General features: G+C 38.6%; 2 protein-coding genes across 2 annotated transcripts in view; one reads left to right on the forward strand and one right to left on the reverse strand.

The window, feature by feature from the left end:
- The window catches only part of FBXL13 (F-box and leucine rich repeat protein 13), a gene marked incomplete at both ends in the record, with an annotated part of 192,162 nt that overhangs the window by 89,669 nt on the left and 82,393 nt on the right, over positions 1-20,100 (reverse strand). The window contains 2 exon segments of the mRNA XM_081244099.1: positions 8,731-8,831; positions 12,251-12,303. Of these exon segments, the coding sequence (XP_081100225.1) occupies positions 8,731-8,831; positions 12,251-12,303 (154 nt within the window).
- LRRC17 (leucine rich repeat containing 17) overlaps positions 1-20,100 on the forward strand; it is a 32,361-nt gene that overhangs the window by 3,230 nt on the left and 9,031 nt on the right. The window contains exon 2 of the mRNA XM_081244107.1: positions 15,626-16,530. Within this exon, the coding sequence (XP_081100233.1) occupies positions 15,762-16,530 (769 nt within the window). The 5' untranslated portion in view covers positions 15,626-15,761. The remainder of the gene's footprint in view (positions 1-15,625; positions 16,531-20,100) is intronic.

A 20,100-nucleotide genomic window follows, 5' to 3' on the forward strand; every position in this document is an offset into this window, starting at 1 on the left:
GAATAAATGGAGAGGGTTTAATTCAGGAAATATTTAAAAGCAAAAAATGTTTTGGAATGGGCATGAGCTGTGGGCAGCCCTCATTTTCAACTTTAGAAAACTGAGCAAGTTCCCAAAGAAGTGAGGAAAAATATTGAACTAAAAAAGCGGCAAATCACTTTTGCTAAGAAAGGCAAACAGGGGCCTCCCTGGTGGCGCAGTGGTTGGGAGTCCGCCTGCCGATGCAGGGGACACGGGTTCGTGCCCCGGTCCGGGAGGATCCCATATGCCGCGGAGCGGCTGGGCCCATGAGCCATGGCTGCTGAGCCTGCGCATCCGGAGCCTGTGCTCCGCAACGGGAGAGGCCACAACAGTGAGAGGCCCGCTTACCGCAAAAAAAAAAAAAAAAAATTAAAAAAAAAAAAAGAAAGGCAAACAAATTACATTTTTCTTTGGAAGGAAACACTAAAGACACAAGAGAGACAATGAGAACAGCAACAAATAACACATCTCTGATTATTTACAGCTTAACAAATGCTTTTGCATACCCAAGCATATTTGAAACAATAGAAAGCAGAGCAAAAATAGAGAATCGTTATGAAATGTATTTTTATTATAGGTAAGAAAGTCAATGTACATTTTTTTCATATGGCGAAAAACATCAATATCAAGTAGTTTTATCCTAAGTGTTGTCTCAATAGCAAGAACTAGAAGTTAAAATCAAAACAGAATTCTCATTTTGGGTCCTATTTTTCTATCTGTTGCCCACTAAAGGTATAGCTTCATTTGTAAAATAAACGTCCTTAAAAAATTATGCAGAGCTGTAGTGTTATTTTAAATTTCCTAGGAGAAATGTTTATCTCAAACTATGATTGGAAGGGATGTTTTAAGTTAAAACAAAAATTTGTACTGTGATATATGCTACTCCCAAATCATCTACATTGAGAGTTCAGATTTTCACATATGGATTTTTTAATATATATATTTCTCTCTTCCCTCTTCACCCCCCACTCTCTTTCTATCTATAGATACATACACACATACATACATAGACACAGGCACATATATTCTCTCTATATATATAAACACACACATTCATACACATTCATGCACATATATTCATCACATATATATCTTAATATGAAAGGTCTAAAGAAAAGTACTGAGTGATGTTCTATATTGCAGGACAAAGAATCCTACAGAATTCCTGAAACGGTCAGGGGCCCTCCACAGTGGTGCTTCTGGAGCTGGCTTGTACCAGCCCATGAGAACCAACTGTTAGCATCTATTCCCAATTCCACATTCAGTGGCATCACGTTGGTAGCTTAAAGTTGGCCATGATGGAATTATTTATATCACAGAAATCAATAAACCCTACAAATCAAAACACACTTTTAGGGCTTCCCTGGTGGCACAGTGGTTGAGAGTCCGCCTGCCGATGCAGGGGATGCGGGTTCATGCCCCGGTCCGGGAAGATCCCACGTGCCGCGGAGCGGCTGGGCCTGTGAGCCATGGCCGCTGAGCCTGCACGTCCGGAGCCTGTGCTCCACAATGGGAGAGGCCACAACAGTGAGAGGCCTGCGTACCGCAAAAAAACCACAAACAAAACAAAAAAAAACACACCTTTACTCCCTACCCCAGCCAGTTATTAAACATTTATCGGGACACTGCTGTCCTTGGAACACACTTTCAGAACTACTGACATAGAGAATGCAGTATGCTGAGAAATGTATACAGAAATAAAAATGATGAGAGAGAAGATGACAGCTTTGAAGGACAAGAATAAAAATCGATCTAAAAATAAAAGGGGATTCTTAAGATAAAACCTGAACAAATGGAATAGAAGCATTTAAAAAGAAAAATATCCATCAGATAAACCCAAATTGAGGGACATTATATAAAATAAATAATTAAACCGTATTCTTCAAGTGTCGAGGTCATGAAATACAAGGAACTGCTGAGGACTGGCACAGATTTGAGGAGACTAAGGAGAAATGACAACTGAATGCAATATGGAACCCTACATTGGATCCTAGAGCAAAAATAAAAGGACATGAGTGGACAACTTGATGAAATTTGTATAAAGACTTTAATTAATAGAAAAAAAAAAAGAGGGCTTCCCTGGTGGCACAGTGGTTAAGAATCCGCCTGCCAATTCAGGGGACACAGGTTCGAGCTCTGGTCCAGGAAGATCCCACATGCTGTGGAGCAACTAAGCCCTCGAGCCACAACTACTGAGCCCGTGTGCCACAACTACTGAAGCCCACGCACCTAGAGCCTGTGCTCTGCAACAAGAGAAGCCACCACAATGAGAAGCCCACGCACCGCGACGACGAGTAGCCCCCGCTCGCCACAACTAGAGGAAGCCTGTGCGCAGCAATGAAGACCCAACGCAGCCAAAAGTAAATAAATAAATAAATTTATTTTAAAAAAAAAGAAGGAAGGAAGAGAAGAGCACCTTCCTTGGCTGAGAAAAATCTAAGTTTTAATGTTCAGAAGATTTACTATGTTCCAGGAAAAGTTAGTTGAAACAACACAGTTAAGTTTGGAAGATGTTTTTAATTTCTCAGAGAAAAGGAAGTTCATGCCAGCATCTTGGCAGAAAAAAATAGGTTATCAGCAAAGGAAGAGAAAAATCAGGCTGGCTTTAGACTTCTCTTTAACTTGAAATGGTAAAGATTATGGAGCAACATTTGTAGGGTTTTAAGGATAGAGTAAGGGACATGATTCAAGAACCATACACCAAGAGAATTTGTTGTTCATCTTTCAAGACAACAGAAAGTCATCTTCAGAAAGTAATGACTGAAAATCTAATACTTGCACATCTTTCCAGATAAAGAGTTTTTAAAACTATATTTCCAGTCATCCTAGGGTGAATCAAAATCGAAATTAAAGAATAAGGAAATTGTGGAACAAATGGACCATCAATGAATGATAAAACTAGAGTTAGGACTACATAATCATTATAAATATGATTACAATGTTGAGTTCAAACACCAAAAATCAACATTAAAAAGAAAGTTAAATGATTAACAAAAATCACAATTAATAGGTATTTACATATAGGTGAGTGGAAGTAGAAGAACGTCAAGTTCAAGGGAGAATTAAAGTGTATCGTATCTCTTGCCTAACACGGGGGAGCCAAAGTTACTGTTTTATCGTGACTTTGATCATTAGAGAAATGCATGTTTTTAAAAAACATACAAATATCCACTAGCAAGAATACACAAGAGAATATGCATATATCTTTGAAATGCATTCAGATTATAGAAATAACACTTTTTAACACTTTTAACACTTTTGCAAAAGGCAGAAAAGATGAGTACAGTGCAGTAACATAAAAAAAATCTAAAACATAAAGCAAGATGATAAAAATAAGACCATACACTCAGTTTTGACAAGAAATATTAGTCTTTTAAACTTCCCTCTTAAAAAGGCAAAGAGATGGAAATTTTTAAAAATAGAAGTTAGCTATGTGCTGCATGTAAAAGATAAACCTAAAATACAGCAACACAAAGGTTAAAAATATGGGTATACATAAAGTTATTCCACAAAACCACAAAAGAAACCAAAGGTGACTGTATAAATAACAGATTAAAAAGAATTTAAGGCAAAGAAATATCAACCAGGATAAAAAACATAATTTTATGTGAACAAATGCTACAATCTGTAATGAAACATACTACTTATTAATCTTTATGTGTAAAATAAAAAAAATAAATTAATAGAAGCTTTATCATAATAGGCAACTAATATATCACTTATCTATGACATATCAAGAATTTATACCTATATGTGCATATACACCTAGAAATGTTGTTCTCTGAAAGAAACTCTCTTGTTTTAAACATTCATGGATGATTTACTGAAATTGATTATATAAACTAGTCCACCAAGAAATCTCAATAAATTTCAAAAAGTAGAAATAATTCAGTCCACATTTCTTGACGACAGTGTAAGAAACTATAATTAAAAACATAAGCTTAAGAAACTTCAACAATTTGAAACCAAAAATCTTCTTCTAAATAATTATTAGGTCAAAGTGGTAGTCAACATATAATCAAATATACAAGTTTGTTTAGAAAACGAGAACAATATTTATCAAATCTTATACGCTTTGCCTAAGTTCTTCTTTAGAAGTAATTTCATAGCTCTATTTTTTATTTTAAAAGGAAAGAAATCAATTAAATCATACAAATGAAAAGTTTAAAAAGATACATGTACATCATGCCCAAGTCCAAAAGTAACCATTTAGAAAATATAATGAGAAATCATAATCAGAAAGGATACTATTCACAATGGCAATGAAAAAGACACCACAGACTATCCATATGAATAAAACAAAATTTTGAGACATTTAAGAACATTTGAAAGAAGTATACTATGTTCCTGATAGGGAGACTAAATATTATAAAAATATGGATTAGTTCCCAACTTATTTTACCTTTAATTATTGACATACTGGTAAATATCTTACAGCTGGTTCTTCAAAAACATGTATGCATATAAATGTACATATGTTTACTGTAAATTTGTACATCTTACTATTTTCTTAAATACATTTTTTAATTTAATTTTATTTATTTTTGGCTGCATTGGGTCTTCGTTGCGGTGCATAGGCTTATTGCAGTGGCTTCTCTTATTGCAGAGCACGGACTCTAGGTGCACAGGCTTCAGTAGTTGTAGCACGTGGGCCCAGTAGCTGTGGCTCGTGGGCTCTAGAGCGCAGGCTCAGTAGTTGTGGCTCACGGGCTTAGTTGCTCCGCGGCATGTGGGATGTTCCTGGACCAGGGCTGGAACCCGTGTCCCCTGCATTGGCAGGCGGATTCTTACCCACTGCGTGACCAGGGAAGCCCACATCTTACTATTTTACATTAACTATTTTACATATATACAAGATGTACAGCACCCAAATTACAAATAATAACATACACAGTAGTGTTTATTGCTAATTTCATATAGTCAGTTGATTCTCACACAAGGTTTTCATCCATTGACTTTTGCCAAACTCATAAATATAGCTAGTACTTTTGTCTTCTCCTTTGTGCACACAAAGGAAAAATAAAATTGTTCACTCTGATGCATTTCTTTTCTTTAAACAAAAAATAAAAAAAAAGTTCAACAGCTTGAGGAACGGGTATAATTCCAATAGAAATATTTTTATTTATGTTAATGGGTAAGACAAAAGTAAAACCACAAAGATTTATGTCCAGATCTCACTCATCCATCAGTGACGTGACAGTTTTCAAGTACTGAGAAGATATTTCCTCAACTGTTTTGTGCTAAAATCGTAGTGTTGCAGGTACAGACATGACATACTTTTTTTCAGTAGTTTTTATTGAAGTATAGTTGATTTACAATGTTGTGTTAATTTCTGCTGTACGGCAAAATGATTCGCTTATACATATATATACATTCTTTGTTAATATTATTTTCTATTATGGTTTATTATAGGATATTGAATATACTTCTCTGTGCTCTACAGTAGGACCTGGTTGCTTTTCCATTCTATACATAAAAGCTTACCTCTGGGGCTTCCCTGGTGGCGCAGTGGTTGCGAGTCCGCCTGCCGATGTAGGGGACACGGGTTCGTGCCCCGGTCCGGGAAGATCCCACATGCCGCGGAGTGGATAGGCCTGTGACCCATGGCCGCTGGGCCTGCGCGTCCGGAGCCTGTGCTCCGCAACGGGAGAGGCCGCAACGGTGGGAGGCCCGCGTACCGCAAAAAAAAAAAAAAAAAAAAAAAAAGCTTACCTCTGCTCACCCCAACCTCCCACTCCATCCTTCCCCCAACCCCCTGCCCCCTTGGCAACCACAACTCTGTTCTCTATGTCCGTGATTCTGTTTCTGTTTCATAGATAGGTTCATTTGTGTCATATTTTAGATTCCACATATAAGTGATATCATATGGTATTTGTCTTTCTCTTTCTGACTTACTTCACTTAGTATGATCATCTCTGGTTGCATCCATGTTGCTGCAAATGGCTTTATTTCATTCCGTTTTATGGCTGAGTAGTATTACGTTGTATTATGTATCTTCTTTAACCATTCGTCTGTCAATGGACATTTAGGTCGTTTCCATGTCTTGGCTATTGTGAATACTGCTGCTATAAAATAGCGATGCATGTATTTTTTGAATTATAGTTTTCTCTGACTATATGCCCAGGAATGGGATTGTTGGATCATATGGTAATTCTATTTTTAGTTTTCTGAGGAACTTCCATAATGTTTTCCACAGTGGCTGCACCAACTTACACTCTCACCAGCAGTGTAGGAGGGTTCCCTTCTCTCCACACCCTCTCCAGCGTTTGTTATTTGTAGACTTTTTAATGATGACCATGCTGACTGGTGTGAGATGATACCTCGTTGTAGCTTATTTTTTTTAATTGTTGACTTCTGATAGTTACCTTTTTAAAAAATTTTTATTTATTTATTTATTTATCTATTTTTGGCTGTGTGGTGTCTTCATTTCTGTGCATGGGCTTTCTCTAGTTGTGGCAAGCGGGGGCCACTCTTCATCGCGGTGCGTGGGCCTCTCACTGTTGCGGCCTCTCTTGTTGTGGAGCACAGGCTCCAGATGCGCAGGCTCAATAGTTGTGGCTCACGGGCCTAGTTGCCCCGCGGCATGTGGGATCTTCCCAGACCAGGGCTCGAACCCGTGTCCCCTGCATTGGCAGGCAGATTCTCAACCACTGCGCCACCAGGGAAGCACTCATTGTAGTTTTGATTTGCATTTCTGTAATAATTAGTGATGTTGAGCACCTTTTCATGTGCCTATTGGCCATCTGTATTTCTTCTTTGGAGAAATGTGTATTTAGGTCTTCTGCCCGTTTTGGGATTCGGTTGTTTGTTTTTTTTGTTGTTGACTTGTATGAGCTGTTTGTATATTTTGGAAACTAAGCCCTTGTCGGTCACATCGTTTGCAAATATTTTCTCCCATTCTGTAGGTTGCAGACACGACACACTTCTAATCTGCTATCTTGTCTTCTCCAGTCTAAACAATCAACAAAAAAATAAATCAAACCCTAATTTGTATCATATGGCATTTTTCATGGTACGGAGCACTCCCATGTTGGCTGGTTCTGAGCTACCAATGAGAGGTCACTGAACATGGAGTTGGGAAGAGATGCACAGTGCTGTAATATTTTAACCATACAGATACAATGGACATAACCTCTAGAACATAGAGAATAGTAACATGTACAAAAACATTAGAAGGTGATGAGTTTTTAGTATGTACTACCTATATAAAAATTTTAGAGATATAAAGAGGTATCACACATCACTTAAGAAAAGTTTTATTCAATAAATGATGCTGGAATAATTGGTTAGTTATTTAACAACTTTTTTTTTAATTGCTGAAGTATAGTTAATTTACAATGTGTTAGTTTCGGTGTACAGCAAAGTGATTCAGTTATACATACCAGTATACATATATATATTCTTTTTCAGATTCTTTTCCATTATAGGTTATCACAAGATATTGAATAGGGTTCCCTGTGCTATACAGTAGGTCCTTGTTGTTCATCTGTTTTATATATAGTAGTGTGTGTATGTTAATCCCAAACTCGTAATTTATCTCTCCCCCTCCCCTGCCCTGCCCCGCTATCCCCAAGAGTTTAACAACTCTTGATGTGAAAAAAAAATATTCTTAGCTCATGGACTGCACAAAAACAGGCTTTGGGCTGCACAAGTCATAGTTTGATGAACCTGTTAGATCACTGCTTCATTTATCTACCAGAATTAATTCTAGGTTGATTATAAATTTAAATAAAAACAAATCATATAAGAAAAAAAATAAATGTATATCAAATGCCTGGAAGGAGGAAAACCCTCTGTTTTTTAAAAGACTCGAGAAATTTCAAAGGAAATGTTTGATAGATTTGACTGACTAGAATATGGAAAGTCAATTAATGAGATAAAGCAAATATGTTACCACCTTTTTTTAGTCTTGCATATTTCCAGAAAATGGTTAGAGAGAAAAGATAAGGAAAATTACCACCTATAATTTTCTCTGTTTAAGCTTCTCTAAATGCCTCACTGTTATTTTTCGAAGGGTCTCAAAAAAGTTACATTCTCAAAAATGGTTCATTCTTTCACAGTAGTTTGAAAACTGTTTTGAATCTCTCCCAATATGAGCATATACTCTTCCTGATTAGTCTTTCCTTGGTGAAAATAAAGAATAATTGAATGACAAATTTTTGATAAAATTGAATATTCTGTCAACTCTTAGTGATGTCTTATATTCTTTCCCTTCTTCTCCAAAGAAGTGCTGGCTTGTCAACAGTCCATAGATCAAAAAAAACGCAAGCATCAGGTTTCCTGGAGGTGATGGGGGTCCCAACAGGTAACCAGAGCATGGCAACAGGGAACCTGGCTCTGCAGTGCTCAGGGTCTAAGAAGGCAGGATATTGGGGTCCTGTTGTAGAGAAGTCCAAACACTGGACTGGGATTGATGGGCCAGGCTCCAAAGCCCAGGAACGAGGACCAGAAAGAGATAGGCAGAGCCTAACTCAACCTACTGGGCAAACTGCTACAAGAGTGACCCCCAAATACCGGCCAAGGCAAGGCTAAGGAGGGAGAGGTTAGGCACTAGCTTGGGGACTTGAAAGCAGTCCTGTTATCAGAATAGGGGTACCAAGGTGGTGGGGTGTTAGTAAAAGGATCACTGCCTTTGGGGAATACTAGAGCAAGTCAGAGCCTAGAGGAGCATAACTATTTTCAGTGTAATACAGATGACACAAGCATTACCTCGGCAGGAGTCGCATCGTCCTGTTGGTGATAGTTGTGTTAGATAGATTGAGATACAGGACTCCAGGACAGCTCTCAGAGATGTATCTCATTGATTCATCCTGCATAAAAACACAGGGAAGAATCTTATCAAAGTCTAACAGGCTTTGCTCTTTCCCCATTATCTCTCTAGTATCTCACTCCCTGCTCCAAAAAAGTATATGCAAGTCTTGGTCTCTTCATAGTCTTTGTTATCATTTATAAATCAAATTAAGTAGGGCTTCCCTGGTGACACCGTGGTGGAGAGTCCGCCTGCCGATGCAGGGGACACGGGTTCGTGCCCCGGTCCGGGAAGATCCCACATGCCGTGGAGCGGCTGGGCCCGTGAGCCATGGCCGCTGAGCCTGTGCGTCCGGAGCCTGTGCTCCACAGGGAGAGGCCACAACAGTGAGAGGCCCGCGTACCGCAAAAAAAAAAAATTAAGTAGAAGGTGATGGCTTTGCTTGAAGGTTCATTACTCCCTCCCGTTCCCTTTCTTTGGAAATAAAGTCCCATTGCATCACAATGACACTTCATTAAAATCTGAACCCTTGCCAGTTCAACCCTTTAAGCTCGTGCCAAAGTGTCAAACACTACTGACTGGTTAGATACATGAAAATGATTAAAAATGGATCCATTTTTAAATTTACTAAAATCATTCTGAAAGACAGGATGAAACTCTTTCAACTGGACTTCATTAAAAAGTGAGTCCATATTTATACATGTATATTTATACAGAGGTGTGTGTGTGTGATTGTTTCTGTGGTTCTGTTACTGAAGATATTAAAACAGCTAAACAGACTTGCACCAAATTTATGGTAAGTTTGAGATGTCCTGAAGTAAAATATAGGCTGCATACATGTTGGACATGAAATTCAATGCAGAGGGTACTGTAGCGGAGAATATCAAAGATTCAGGGAACCCTCTCCCAGGGAGTTGAAATCTAGTACAAGAGAACAGTATGACTGCAACATGAGAAAGACAGAAAAACAGAGAGTGATTTCAAGCATGAGCCCTAAATTGACATTTACAAGACAGATGTGTTTCAAGCTTTGATTGCAATGGTGTGCTTCTTGTATTGGTAACTATTTATAAAATGTTCTAGAATGAGTAGCAGCGGGTTTGTATTTATTTAATGATTTATGGTTATTTAATGATTTATGAGTCTCCCCAGGAACACTGAAGAAGTCTGCTAGTTTTAAATATTTGTGGTACATTGTCCTGGAAGAATAAGCCTTTGCAGGAAGAGGGAAACTGGCACTAGGCTAGGAGATGAGGTTCGGGGAAGAGTTCTGCATGGTCAATATGGCTTCCCCGAACTCCACTAAGGATGGCAAAGGTTTACTTACAGCAGGCCCATCAATGCCTAACATTCTGTTCCTAGCTACTTCCTGGAATCATGAATATTAAAATAACAAAATCCTGTAGGTCAGAGCATCTTGCACATGGGATAAGAATTGGTTGATTTACAGGGGAAGCAAACCGCACCTTAAAGAGAACACAAGGGTTTTTTTTAAGTTGTAAAACTGTAGTTCTGTTGTCTAAAGGTTCTATGTGCCAATGACGCATGAGAACAAGTGCAGGGCTTTCAATAAACACTGTACTCTTGCCACTGCATTCAAGATACCAGCAATTTTTCTAGACACTCCACCACCAAAATGTAGGATTTGGATATACATGTACAGATTAAAAAGTATACAGTACACTTTTTCCCAGCAGGAATGGAGAGAACAAACATAATGTGTGGCATTATAGTTCAATACAAAGAATCTATCTTCAAAAATGTTCATGGTGTCAATCAACCGTCAAAGTGATTGTGCACCTGGTGGAAGACACCAGCAAAACTGCAAATGAAATGGGACAAGGAGGAAGATAGAAAGCTGGTTTACACCCTAGAGAGGTGGCCACACAGATGAAAATATATGGGAGCCAGCAAGAGGAAGATGAAGTAGGCATTATGTAACATAGAATAATCTGATTTTCCCTTTGAGATGAGGAGGAAGTTCAAAGGAATTTTGTTCTCAATATTTAAAAGAACTCAAATTTCAATCCCCAAATGTTTGAGCACATAAATGCAAAAATTGTTTCAGTGTCTACATTGCAGGATGGTCCATGAATTTGTCCATGATGCACTCAAAATCTTTCCAGATGTAATATATCCATAAGGCAAGCTTCTTAGAAATCAGAGCTTTTTGAATGAATGTTACTCAACTCCTTAAATGTAAGCCTGTCTCTCAGTCTTTGTCTCAAAGGGAAAGACAATAGTAAAATGTAGCTGGATAAAGTTATCAGCCCTGTACATTATTAAACTCTAAAACTGGAAAAGACTTTGATGTTCACAAATTCAACACAGATGGAATTCTTTTGACTTTCCTATTAGAAAGCCAAATTAAAGAATATGATCTTTTATTCAAGTGAGAACTAAAGCTCCCTGAGAGCAAGAACTGAAACTTAATTCATCTTAAATTCCCTATAAAACCTCTATTTTATAACATGTAAGTTCCCTATATATCTTTATATATAAAGATAAATATATCTTTAACATAGTAGGTGCTAAAAATATCCACAGAAAGAATGAAATCGAGTAGAAATCTGAAAGAAAGAACTGTTAATGATGAGTCTGGGTAGGTAGCAAGGAAGAGCCAATTCACAAAGTCTTTCCACCTGTGCCGAGGGGCATGGACTTCATCCTGGAGCTGGTGCTTAATGAGGAGGGGGAAGCAATCAGGCTGTTCATTCTTTTCCCTCCTCTCTCCAAGCAAAGAGCACAGCTGGAGCAAAGGCAAAACAGCAAGAGGAGCTTGGTGCATGCAGGAAAGAAAGCATAGCAGCTTGTGGCTGCTGAAACTTAATGTGCATGTAGGATTTATAAGAAGATGAGGCTGGAAAGGGAGGCAGAGACAAGACGACCGAGGGTCTCCAAGGTACAGTAATGTTAAAGAGCTTTGTCTCTATCCAATAGTGTAGATGATAAGTGTGTGTATAAATGATGGCAGATGGTGGTGAAGTGGTCAGATCTGCCTTTAAGAAGGAATATTCTGCGTCCACAGGGTGTAAGACAGATTGGAAGTAGAGGAAAGCCTGGAGACAGGGACCAGGAAGGAGTTGGCTAGAGTTACATATTCATTTCCATCTTCTTTGGCGCCACAGTTGATAGCCATGAAGACTTATAAATTGAGCCTATTGTCTCTGCTGGGGCCCAATTTTTTCTGTCTCATGCACACATGGCCTTAAACATAAATATAGTTCATTTTTGTCTAATTGTTGAATAGTTTCCACTTTCCAGAGACTCCAACCTTGGACATATCTACAGGAATAATAAGAGCATTACATAAGTTGGATAAAATTTCTTGCCAGTGTCTAACATAGTTTGCTTTTCTCCATATTTAATCCTAAATGAGCACACAGGCATGTATTTTGGCAGAATCTCTGTGTATTAGTGCTCCAGTGGAGCAAGTCTGAATCTATATAAACAACAGTAAAATAAGCTTCTTATACTCACCGTGAGCATTGGACAGTCAGAAACATTCAGCTCTTGCAAGTTTCTACAGAGGCCTAAATCAAACAAGTTACACATTATTAAACACCATATTACAAATGTTTAAAGTTTTTCCATCCTACATTCACTGCTGTGTATTCATCAGAAAACAAACAAAAACCCTGGCAAATAACTTGTTCCAAGTATATGGGTTCCTTTCCCCCCCCAAAAATGATTTATTTTGGCTTTAAAATTAAAAAGTATGCACATGTTTATTATTGTTTGAGGATTAAAGAAGGAAGGAGGAAAGAGAAAACTACTATTTTGGGAAGAAACTGTATATACTTAGAGCTTTCAGCTTTGAAGCACTTGAAGAAAACCAGTCTGCTTTTTTGTGGCATGACTTTTTTGTTAATTTGGGGGATTTTGTTTCCTTTTAACATTCAGACATACAAAAGAGTTGAGAGAATTGAAGAATTGTACAGTGAATGTACCCATCACCCACCCATATTCTACAATTTATATTCTACTATATTTGCTTTATCACATATCCACCTGCACATCCATCTCTCTGTCCCTCAATCCATCTTAATTTTTTATGCATTTTAAAGTTGCAGACATCAGCACACTTCTTCCCCACAAATAATTAAGCATGAATATCATGAATATCATCATGCATAGTAATTAACAAAATATTTCTATTTTAGGTTAGATTTACATACAGTTTACAACGAGTTGCAGATTGAGATGTGGAGAGTCAGAAAGGTCAAGTGCCTGATTAGTTCTGGAACCAGAGACACCTGCACAGCTTGTGATCTGGCAGGGGAAACAAGACTTGTGTTATACAATCAGCTCTCTGGGTCTAGACTAACAGTAAGTAAAACTCCAAATCTGAGACAGAAGAGAAGCAGTGAGGGGAGGGGACACAAAACAGTGAATGGGAGGAATGCTTGGGGCAAAGAAGGGGAAAGGCATTCTAGATGGAGGAGACCTGTACAAGCAGGAAACTCCAGGTAAGGGGGTGATCCTGGCATTCACACGGTTACAATGAATAGGAAACACATCTGCCAGTTATAACCAAAGAGCCCCACAACAATAACAACAGAAATGTTATTAATTATAAATCCATTTTGAATATTTCTGTCTCTGCCAAGAATGAGCTATGTCCTAAGTAATAAGTGCAAACCAAAACCAATTTCAGAATTTTAAAGATGAAAACAATTCTTAAAAATGTACAGCTCTTGACAGCAAAGGAAACCATAAACAAGACAAAAAGACAACCCTCAGAATGGGAGAAAATATTTGCAAACAAAGCAACTGACAAAGGATTAATCTCCAAAATATACACGCAGCAGCAGCTCATAGAGCTCCATATCAAAAAAACAAACAACCCAATCCAAAAATGGGCAGAAGACCTAAATAGACATTTCTCCAAAGAAGACATACAGATTGCCCACAAACACGTGAAAGGATGCTCAACATCACCAATCATTAGAGAAATGCAAATCAAAACTACATTGAGGTATCACCTCACACTGGTCAGAATGACCATCATCAAAAAATCTACAAACAATAAATGCTGGAGAGGGTGTGGAGAAAAGGGAACCCTCTTGCACTGTTGGTGGGAATGTAAATTGATACAGCCACTATGGAGAACAGTATGGAGGTTACTTAAAAAACTAAAAATAGAACTACCATATGACCCAGCAGTCCCACTACTGGGCATATACCCTGAGAAAACCATAATTCAAAAAGAGTCATGTACCACAATGTTCATTGCAGCACTATTTACAATAGCCAGGACATGGAAGTAACCTAAGTGTCCACCGACAGATGAATGGATAAAGAAGATGTGGCACATATATACAATGGAATATTACTCAGCCATAAAAAGAAACGAAATTGAGTTATTTGTAGTGAGGTGGATGGACCTAGGGTATATCATACAGAGTGAAGTGAGTCAGAAAGAGAAAAACAAATACCGTATGCTAACACATATATATGGAATCTAAAAAAAAGAAAAAAAGGTTCTGAAGCACCTAAGGGCAGGACAGGAATAAAGACACAGACGTAGAGAATGGACTTGAGGACAGCACGGGGAGGGAGGAAGGGTGAGCTGGGACGAAGTGAGAGAGTGGCATGGACATATATACACGACCGAATGTAAAATAGATAGCTAGTGGGAAGCAGCCACATAGCACAGGGAGATCATGTCGGTGCTCTGACCACCTAGAGGGGTGGGATAGGGAGGGTGGGAGGGAGACGCAAGAGGGATAAGATATGGGGATATATGTATATGTATAGCTGATTGACTTTGTGATACAGCAGAAACTAACACACCATTGTAAAGCAATTTTACTCCAATAAAGATGTTAAAAAAAAATGTGCAGCTCTTGGAAGTCATCAGTAATACTTAAGGGAATAATAGATACCAAAAAATATAATAACTAAATTTATGAGATTATTAATATTTTTATAGAGTGGTTACCTGAATTCATGCAATTCAACAAATATTTATCAAGAACCTGCTATGTGCTAGAAACTCTACAGGTGCTGGAAATACAGCAGTGAACAAAACAGAGAAAAATATCTGCCCTTACGAAGTTTACATCCTAGTTGAGGGAGAAGGACAATAAACAAAAGAAGCAAAATATCTGTTTTGACAGATGGTGATACGTGCCCTGGAGAGAAATAAAACCAGAAATGGACTAGAGGGCAAACAGCGAGTGGGAAGGGGTACTACTTTTAAATAGAGCAATCAGAGAAGGTTTTGCTGAGAAGGGGACATTTAAGCCAAGATGTGCAGGAAATGACAAGGACAGTTGCAGTTTACCCTGAGCATTTCTGGAGCCCACATTCGACATGATTGGTGATTGGGAGACAGCAAAGGAAAGAAAAAAATAAGCTCAGGAGAACATTCATTGGAGCCCTACTCTTAATTGCGCATCTCAAAGCTGTAAGGAGAATCCCTTTAATTTCTTGAATCCAGTTTCAGTTTTCATAACGCTAAGTCCTAACAGTGTGGAGTACTTCCCCTGGATCAGGCACTGCGAAGGGTCTGATGCACATGAGCCTGTTTCATCTTCCCAGCAATACTAGAGGTATCCTCAGTCCCACTTTACAGATGCTGGAGATGAGGTTAAATAATTAGCCTGAGGTCACACAGTTCAGCAAGTAGAAGAGTCTTGATTCACACTCAGGGCCCAAACATTTAGCCACTAAACCAGGCAAGTAGGAGGGTGTGGAGCCTTCTACAGCACTCTTCTCTACCACTCTTCTGCATGTGCCTTTATTAACGGAATGCCTTTGCTTAAAAATAAAAGTAACTTGAAAACGTGCACTTATTTGTCAATTGAGGTGCTCACAATGGTCTCAATATTTTTTCCTCCTGCAATCTAGGGACTCCACTGTACCTCAGCTGGGTCTCATGGTTCCTGAACTGCGTTAGTTAGGATTACCCAAACGTGGATTTCAAAGGAATACTTTCATTGTTCCATCTGTCACACCAAGTAATTGGGGCCAGCTGGATGTCAGGATGCGCGTGGTTACCATCTTAATCCTGCTCTTCTTTTGTAAAGCCGCTGAGCGCAAAGGAAGCCCTGGGGGTGCGAAAAACCGAGTGAATCACAGCCGGGCTGGTGGGAGCCGGAAAGGCTCCAGCCTGGTCAAACGCTATGCTCCAGGCCTCCCCTGTGAAGTGTACACATACCTTCATGAGAAATACTTAGATTGTCAAGAGAGAAAACAAGTTTATGTGCTGCCGGGCTGGCCTCAGGATTTACTGCACATGCTGTTAGCAAGAAACAAAATCCGCATACTGAAGAACAACATGTTTTCCAAGTTTAAAAAGCTGAAAAGCTTGGATTTGCAACAGAATGAGATCTCCAAAATTGAGAGTGAGGCTTTCTTTGGTTTAAATAAACTTACCACTCTCTTACTGCAGCACAACCAGATCAAAGTCTTGACAGAGGAAGTGTTCATTTACACACCTCTCCTGAGCTACCTGCGTCTTTATGACAATCCCTGGCATTGTACTTGTGAGATGGAAACGCTTATTTCAATGTTGCAGATTCCAAGGAACCGGAATTTGGGGAACTACGCCAAGTGTGAAAGCCCACAAGGACTAAAAAATAAAAAACTGAGACAGATAAAATCTGAACAGTTATGTAATGAAGGAGAAAAGGAACATTTGGATCCGAGACCCCAAGTGTCAGGGAAACCCCCAGTCATCAAGCCCGAGGTGGACTCTTCTCTTTGCCACAACTACGTGTTTCCCATACGAACACTGGACTGCAAAAGAAAAGGTTTGTAAGTTTCTTACTTTTTCATTTTCATGGATGATTAAAAATGCTTTTTGAATCTTAGGAATCTCTGCATCCCACCATGACTTAGAATTTTGGGAGCATTTCCACCAGAAATCTTTCCCCAATGACAATGGAATTTACTCCGAGCTCAAGGTGGTTAGTGATTTGGGGAACATTAGAGGAGGGTAGGAGGTATGCTCAGGAGGGGCAGCCATTTGGGTCCTACTTTTATTTGCTCATCGCAAGCTGTGGCTGTAAGAAATTTCTTTAGTCTTAAATCCAATGTAATTTAACTTATGTAGGTAAACCAGTGGGTATGAAATCAAGTGCCAGTGTGCTGTCCGTATAACCTGATTTACACCAGTTAAATTCAAAACATGGTGTGCATCTGTGGGAAGATAGTAACCTTAAGGAAAACCATGTGCAGAGCAGGACAGGTGAGAACACCACGAGAAGGAAGCCAAGTGGGCTGTAGTGATGGTGTGTCTGTAGTTCTTATAATTTAGTCTCAAGGTTTTCAAAAACACTTGCTACCATCCTGTATCTTAATTGTTCCCAAATTATCCAAAATAAAACATAAGAATATTGAAAAAAAACTAAGTTGAAAGTATCAATCCAAGAACTGTGAGACTAAGAATAGCTTTCTAGAATATTACTTACTTTCTGCAAATCATTACTGGCTTTTACATCACACACAATCTTGGGCTAGTAGTGTGCAGGATTTGTGCATACAGGACAAATTCATGAAATAAGAAAACAGATGGGAGATTTCAGTAAGGCTCTTGACACGTGAAGACATTCTCAAAGTGTGGTCTGGGCACCGCTAATCTACCCTAGGACAACAAGGCATTTGAGTGTCTGTTTCATTTCTGGCATGGGTTAATAACTTATATGTAATATTAAATTAAAGCCAGATGTCATTGAATTAGGGTCATATAGAGCATAGTATCATTCCTTCCAGTTATTTTAGGAGGGTTTGTTTTAAGAACAGAAAGAGGAACATGGAGACTGGCTTCTCTCAAGGAAACCCTAGGCAGGAATAAATTTGTTCATTTATCAGCGAAGCATGCTCAAGACTTGCTCCCTCTCTCTGACTGTGGAAGGTGGCACCTGGTTAGATCACACCACGACTACATGACACCAGAAGGTTTGCTTACGATGACACTCTGTGAATTGTATATCGTTGATGCTACAGTAGAGCAATTACAGTATCATAACCTGGGAGATTCCGTTATGGGATCCTCTGAGTTTGAGAGAAAGTGCTCATTAATTGAGAACCTACTATGCTCCAGGTATTCCACACACATGCTGTCTACAGCTGCCAGCAAGGTAGTATTGATAGTATCCCCATCTACAGTTGAGGAAAATGAGGCTAAGGGAGGTTCAGTCACTTGCTCAAGGTCTCACAGGTAAGCAGCAAAACTAAGATTTGAAACTTGGTCCACCTGAGCCTGCTGGCATCCAGAATTAATCTAACCATGTTCAAACAAGCAGCTGGAACAAGGAAAGCATTAAAGAGTTGCAGAAAAGTCAGTACATGAAGTTTCTCTGTAGCCAGACTGGGTGGAATTTCCCTAACACGGTTAACGGTGGGTACTTGGTGCTTCATGCCAAAGGGCATGTTTTACTAGGATTTCCTTTGTGATGCTTAAACACTTGAATTATATATTTTAAAAACTAATACAAAGCTCCTATTCCTAGACTTGAGTTAGAAAAACTACTTGATATCGCTAAGGTTCTATCCTCAAGCTAAAGTTAATTTGCACTTGCTGCATCAGGTAACAAAGAGAAAATAGTAGAGTTAAGCTCATTAATTATCTGAGAAAAATGCTATTAACACAAAATTGAAGATTTCTACAGCTATGCCACACTGTAATTTAAGAAAAGATAACACAGTAGGAAATAGCTTTCTTTTTTACTGCTTTTCTCCTCTTTGGCCATTCCCTCTCCAGTGAGCCTATTTCTGCCTTTGTCTTTTTTTCCATGATATTTTTCTCTTTTTTCTTGGCAAAAATCAACTTATAAGAATACAAATATATATTTTATTGCTTTCCTTCCTCAAGTTACTGTTGTCTACACACAACCTTCCAGATATGCCCCATAAATTCATTCCTCATGCTTTAAAAACACATGATTTACTGGGAAATGGTATAAATAAAGTTTATATGACATGCACAGTTAGTACATCTATACTAACACTAAAGGACAACTCAAGTTCCTCCACTTGTTAATGACGACGTAAATCAGAGCCTATACTTTTTAGATTATAAAATGAAGGGTAGTTGTGTCTTTTAGTATCATCAATATAAATCACTCTCACTATGGTTGATATCAGTCTATTGATTCAGCTGATAATTTACTTTTCATTTTTTGATATATTGTTGATTCCCATAAGTTTAAAGTCAAAGGTCTTCTCTATTAAATTCCCTTTGGTACTGCCTGGCACAGGGCCATGTTCTTTAGATTGATGATAATAATTGAGCTGCTTTCTTTGCTCTTACAAAGCAGTAATTTAAGCAACTTTTAAACATAAAAATACATAGAAGTTAAAAATCATGGCTGGAATTCAAATATGACACTGAATTTTATCCATTATAGTTTTCCTTATCCCATTCTATAACTAGATAATAAATGTCAAATACTGAGAATAAATGTTCAGCACTGTTCATCTCTAACTCCCTGCCAGAGGGTAGTAATACTTTTGATTGTGCTCACACGTTGGACACTATGGAGGATCCAAAGAAGCCTAAAACATGCCATCAAGAGTGGAACTAGCAGTGATATTCATGAGAGCTGCCATCTAAATGCTCTGTGTGCCTAAGACATAGCAGTTTCATACATTGTCATTTACTCCTCAGAACCTTAAAAGAAATACTAGTATTCTCCTCATTTTAGGAAGGAAGAAGTTGAGGAGTAGAGAAGTTAGGTTGCCCTTTGAAGATCACATAGGCAATCCCTAAGCAGTTCCCAAGCCATTGGCCACCATGCACTGTCCTCTCTTCCTTCAAGATTCTGGTTATGCCTATTAACCAAGAAGAATATATAAGAGCCTTCTGGGTGCTTCCTTCCAGTATTGAACCCTCCTCTTAGGCTCTGTACAATTCATCATGTACATGATCACACTCAAGGAAGCCAAATACAGATTCCCTTAACTCGGGAATTAGTTGTGCCTTTCCCAGCTGACAGATGATGAGTCAGATGGTGTGTGTAGGGTACCTAATACATGCCAATTTGACCACATAGACCTCAGAGATCACTATTTTTGACTTAAACATCTGACAGCAAGAGAAGGAAACAATAGCTTTATTCACTGGGTGACAGGCACTTTGCCAACAAAACTTAGTCTTTCAAAGGGAATAGATGTGAGATTAGTTGAAAGCCATGTTTATGCCATATTGAGATGGATGGATTTGCCAAAAATACATGAGAGAGTTTTAAAACTGCTTTTTAGCTTCACATTTACCAGAATAATTTACCATTTTAAGGATTTATTTTACTTCTAAGATTAGGGCTGGGGAGAATTATGACCATAAATTGCTCCCAGCTGCCTCTGAAGATAATTTCACCATT

The sequence above is a fragment of the Mesoplodon bidens genome (assembly GCF_964165515.1).
Source record: "Mesoplodon bidens genome assembly, chromosome: 9".
Classification (NCBI taxonomy): Eukaryota; Metazoa; Chordata; class Mammalia; order Artiodactyla; family Ziphiidae; genus Mesoplodon; species Mesoplodon bidens.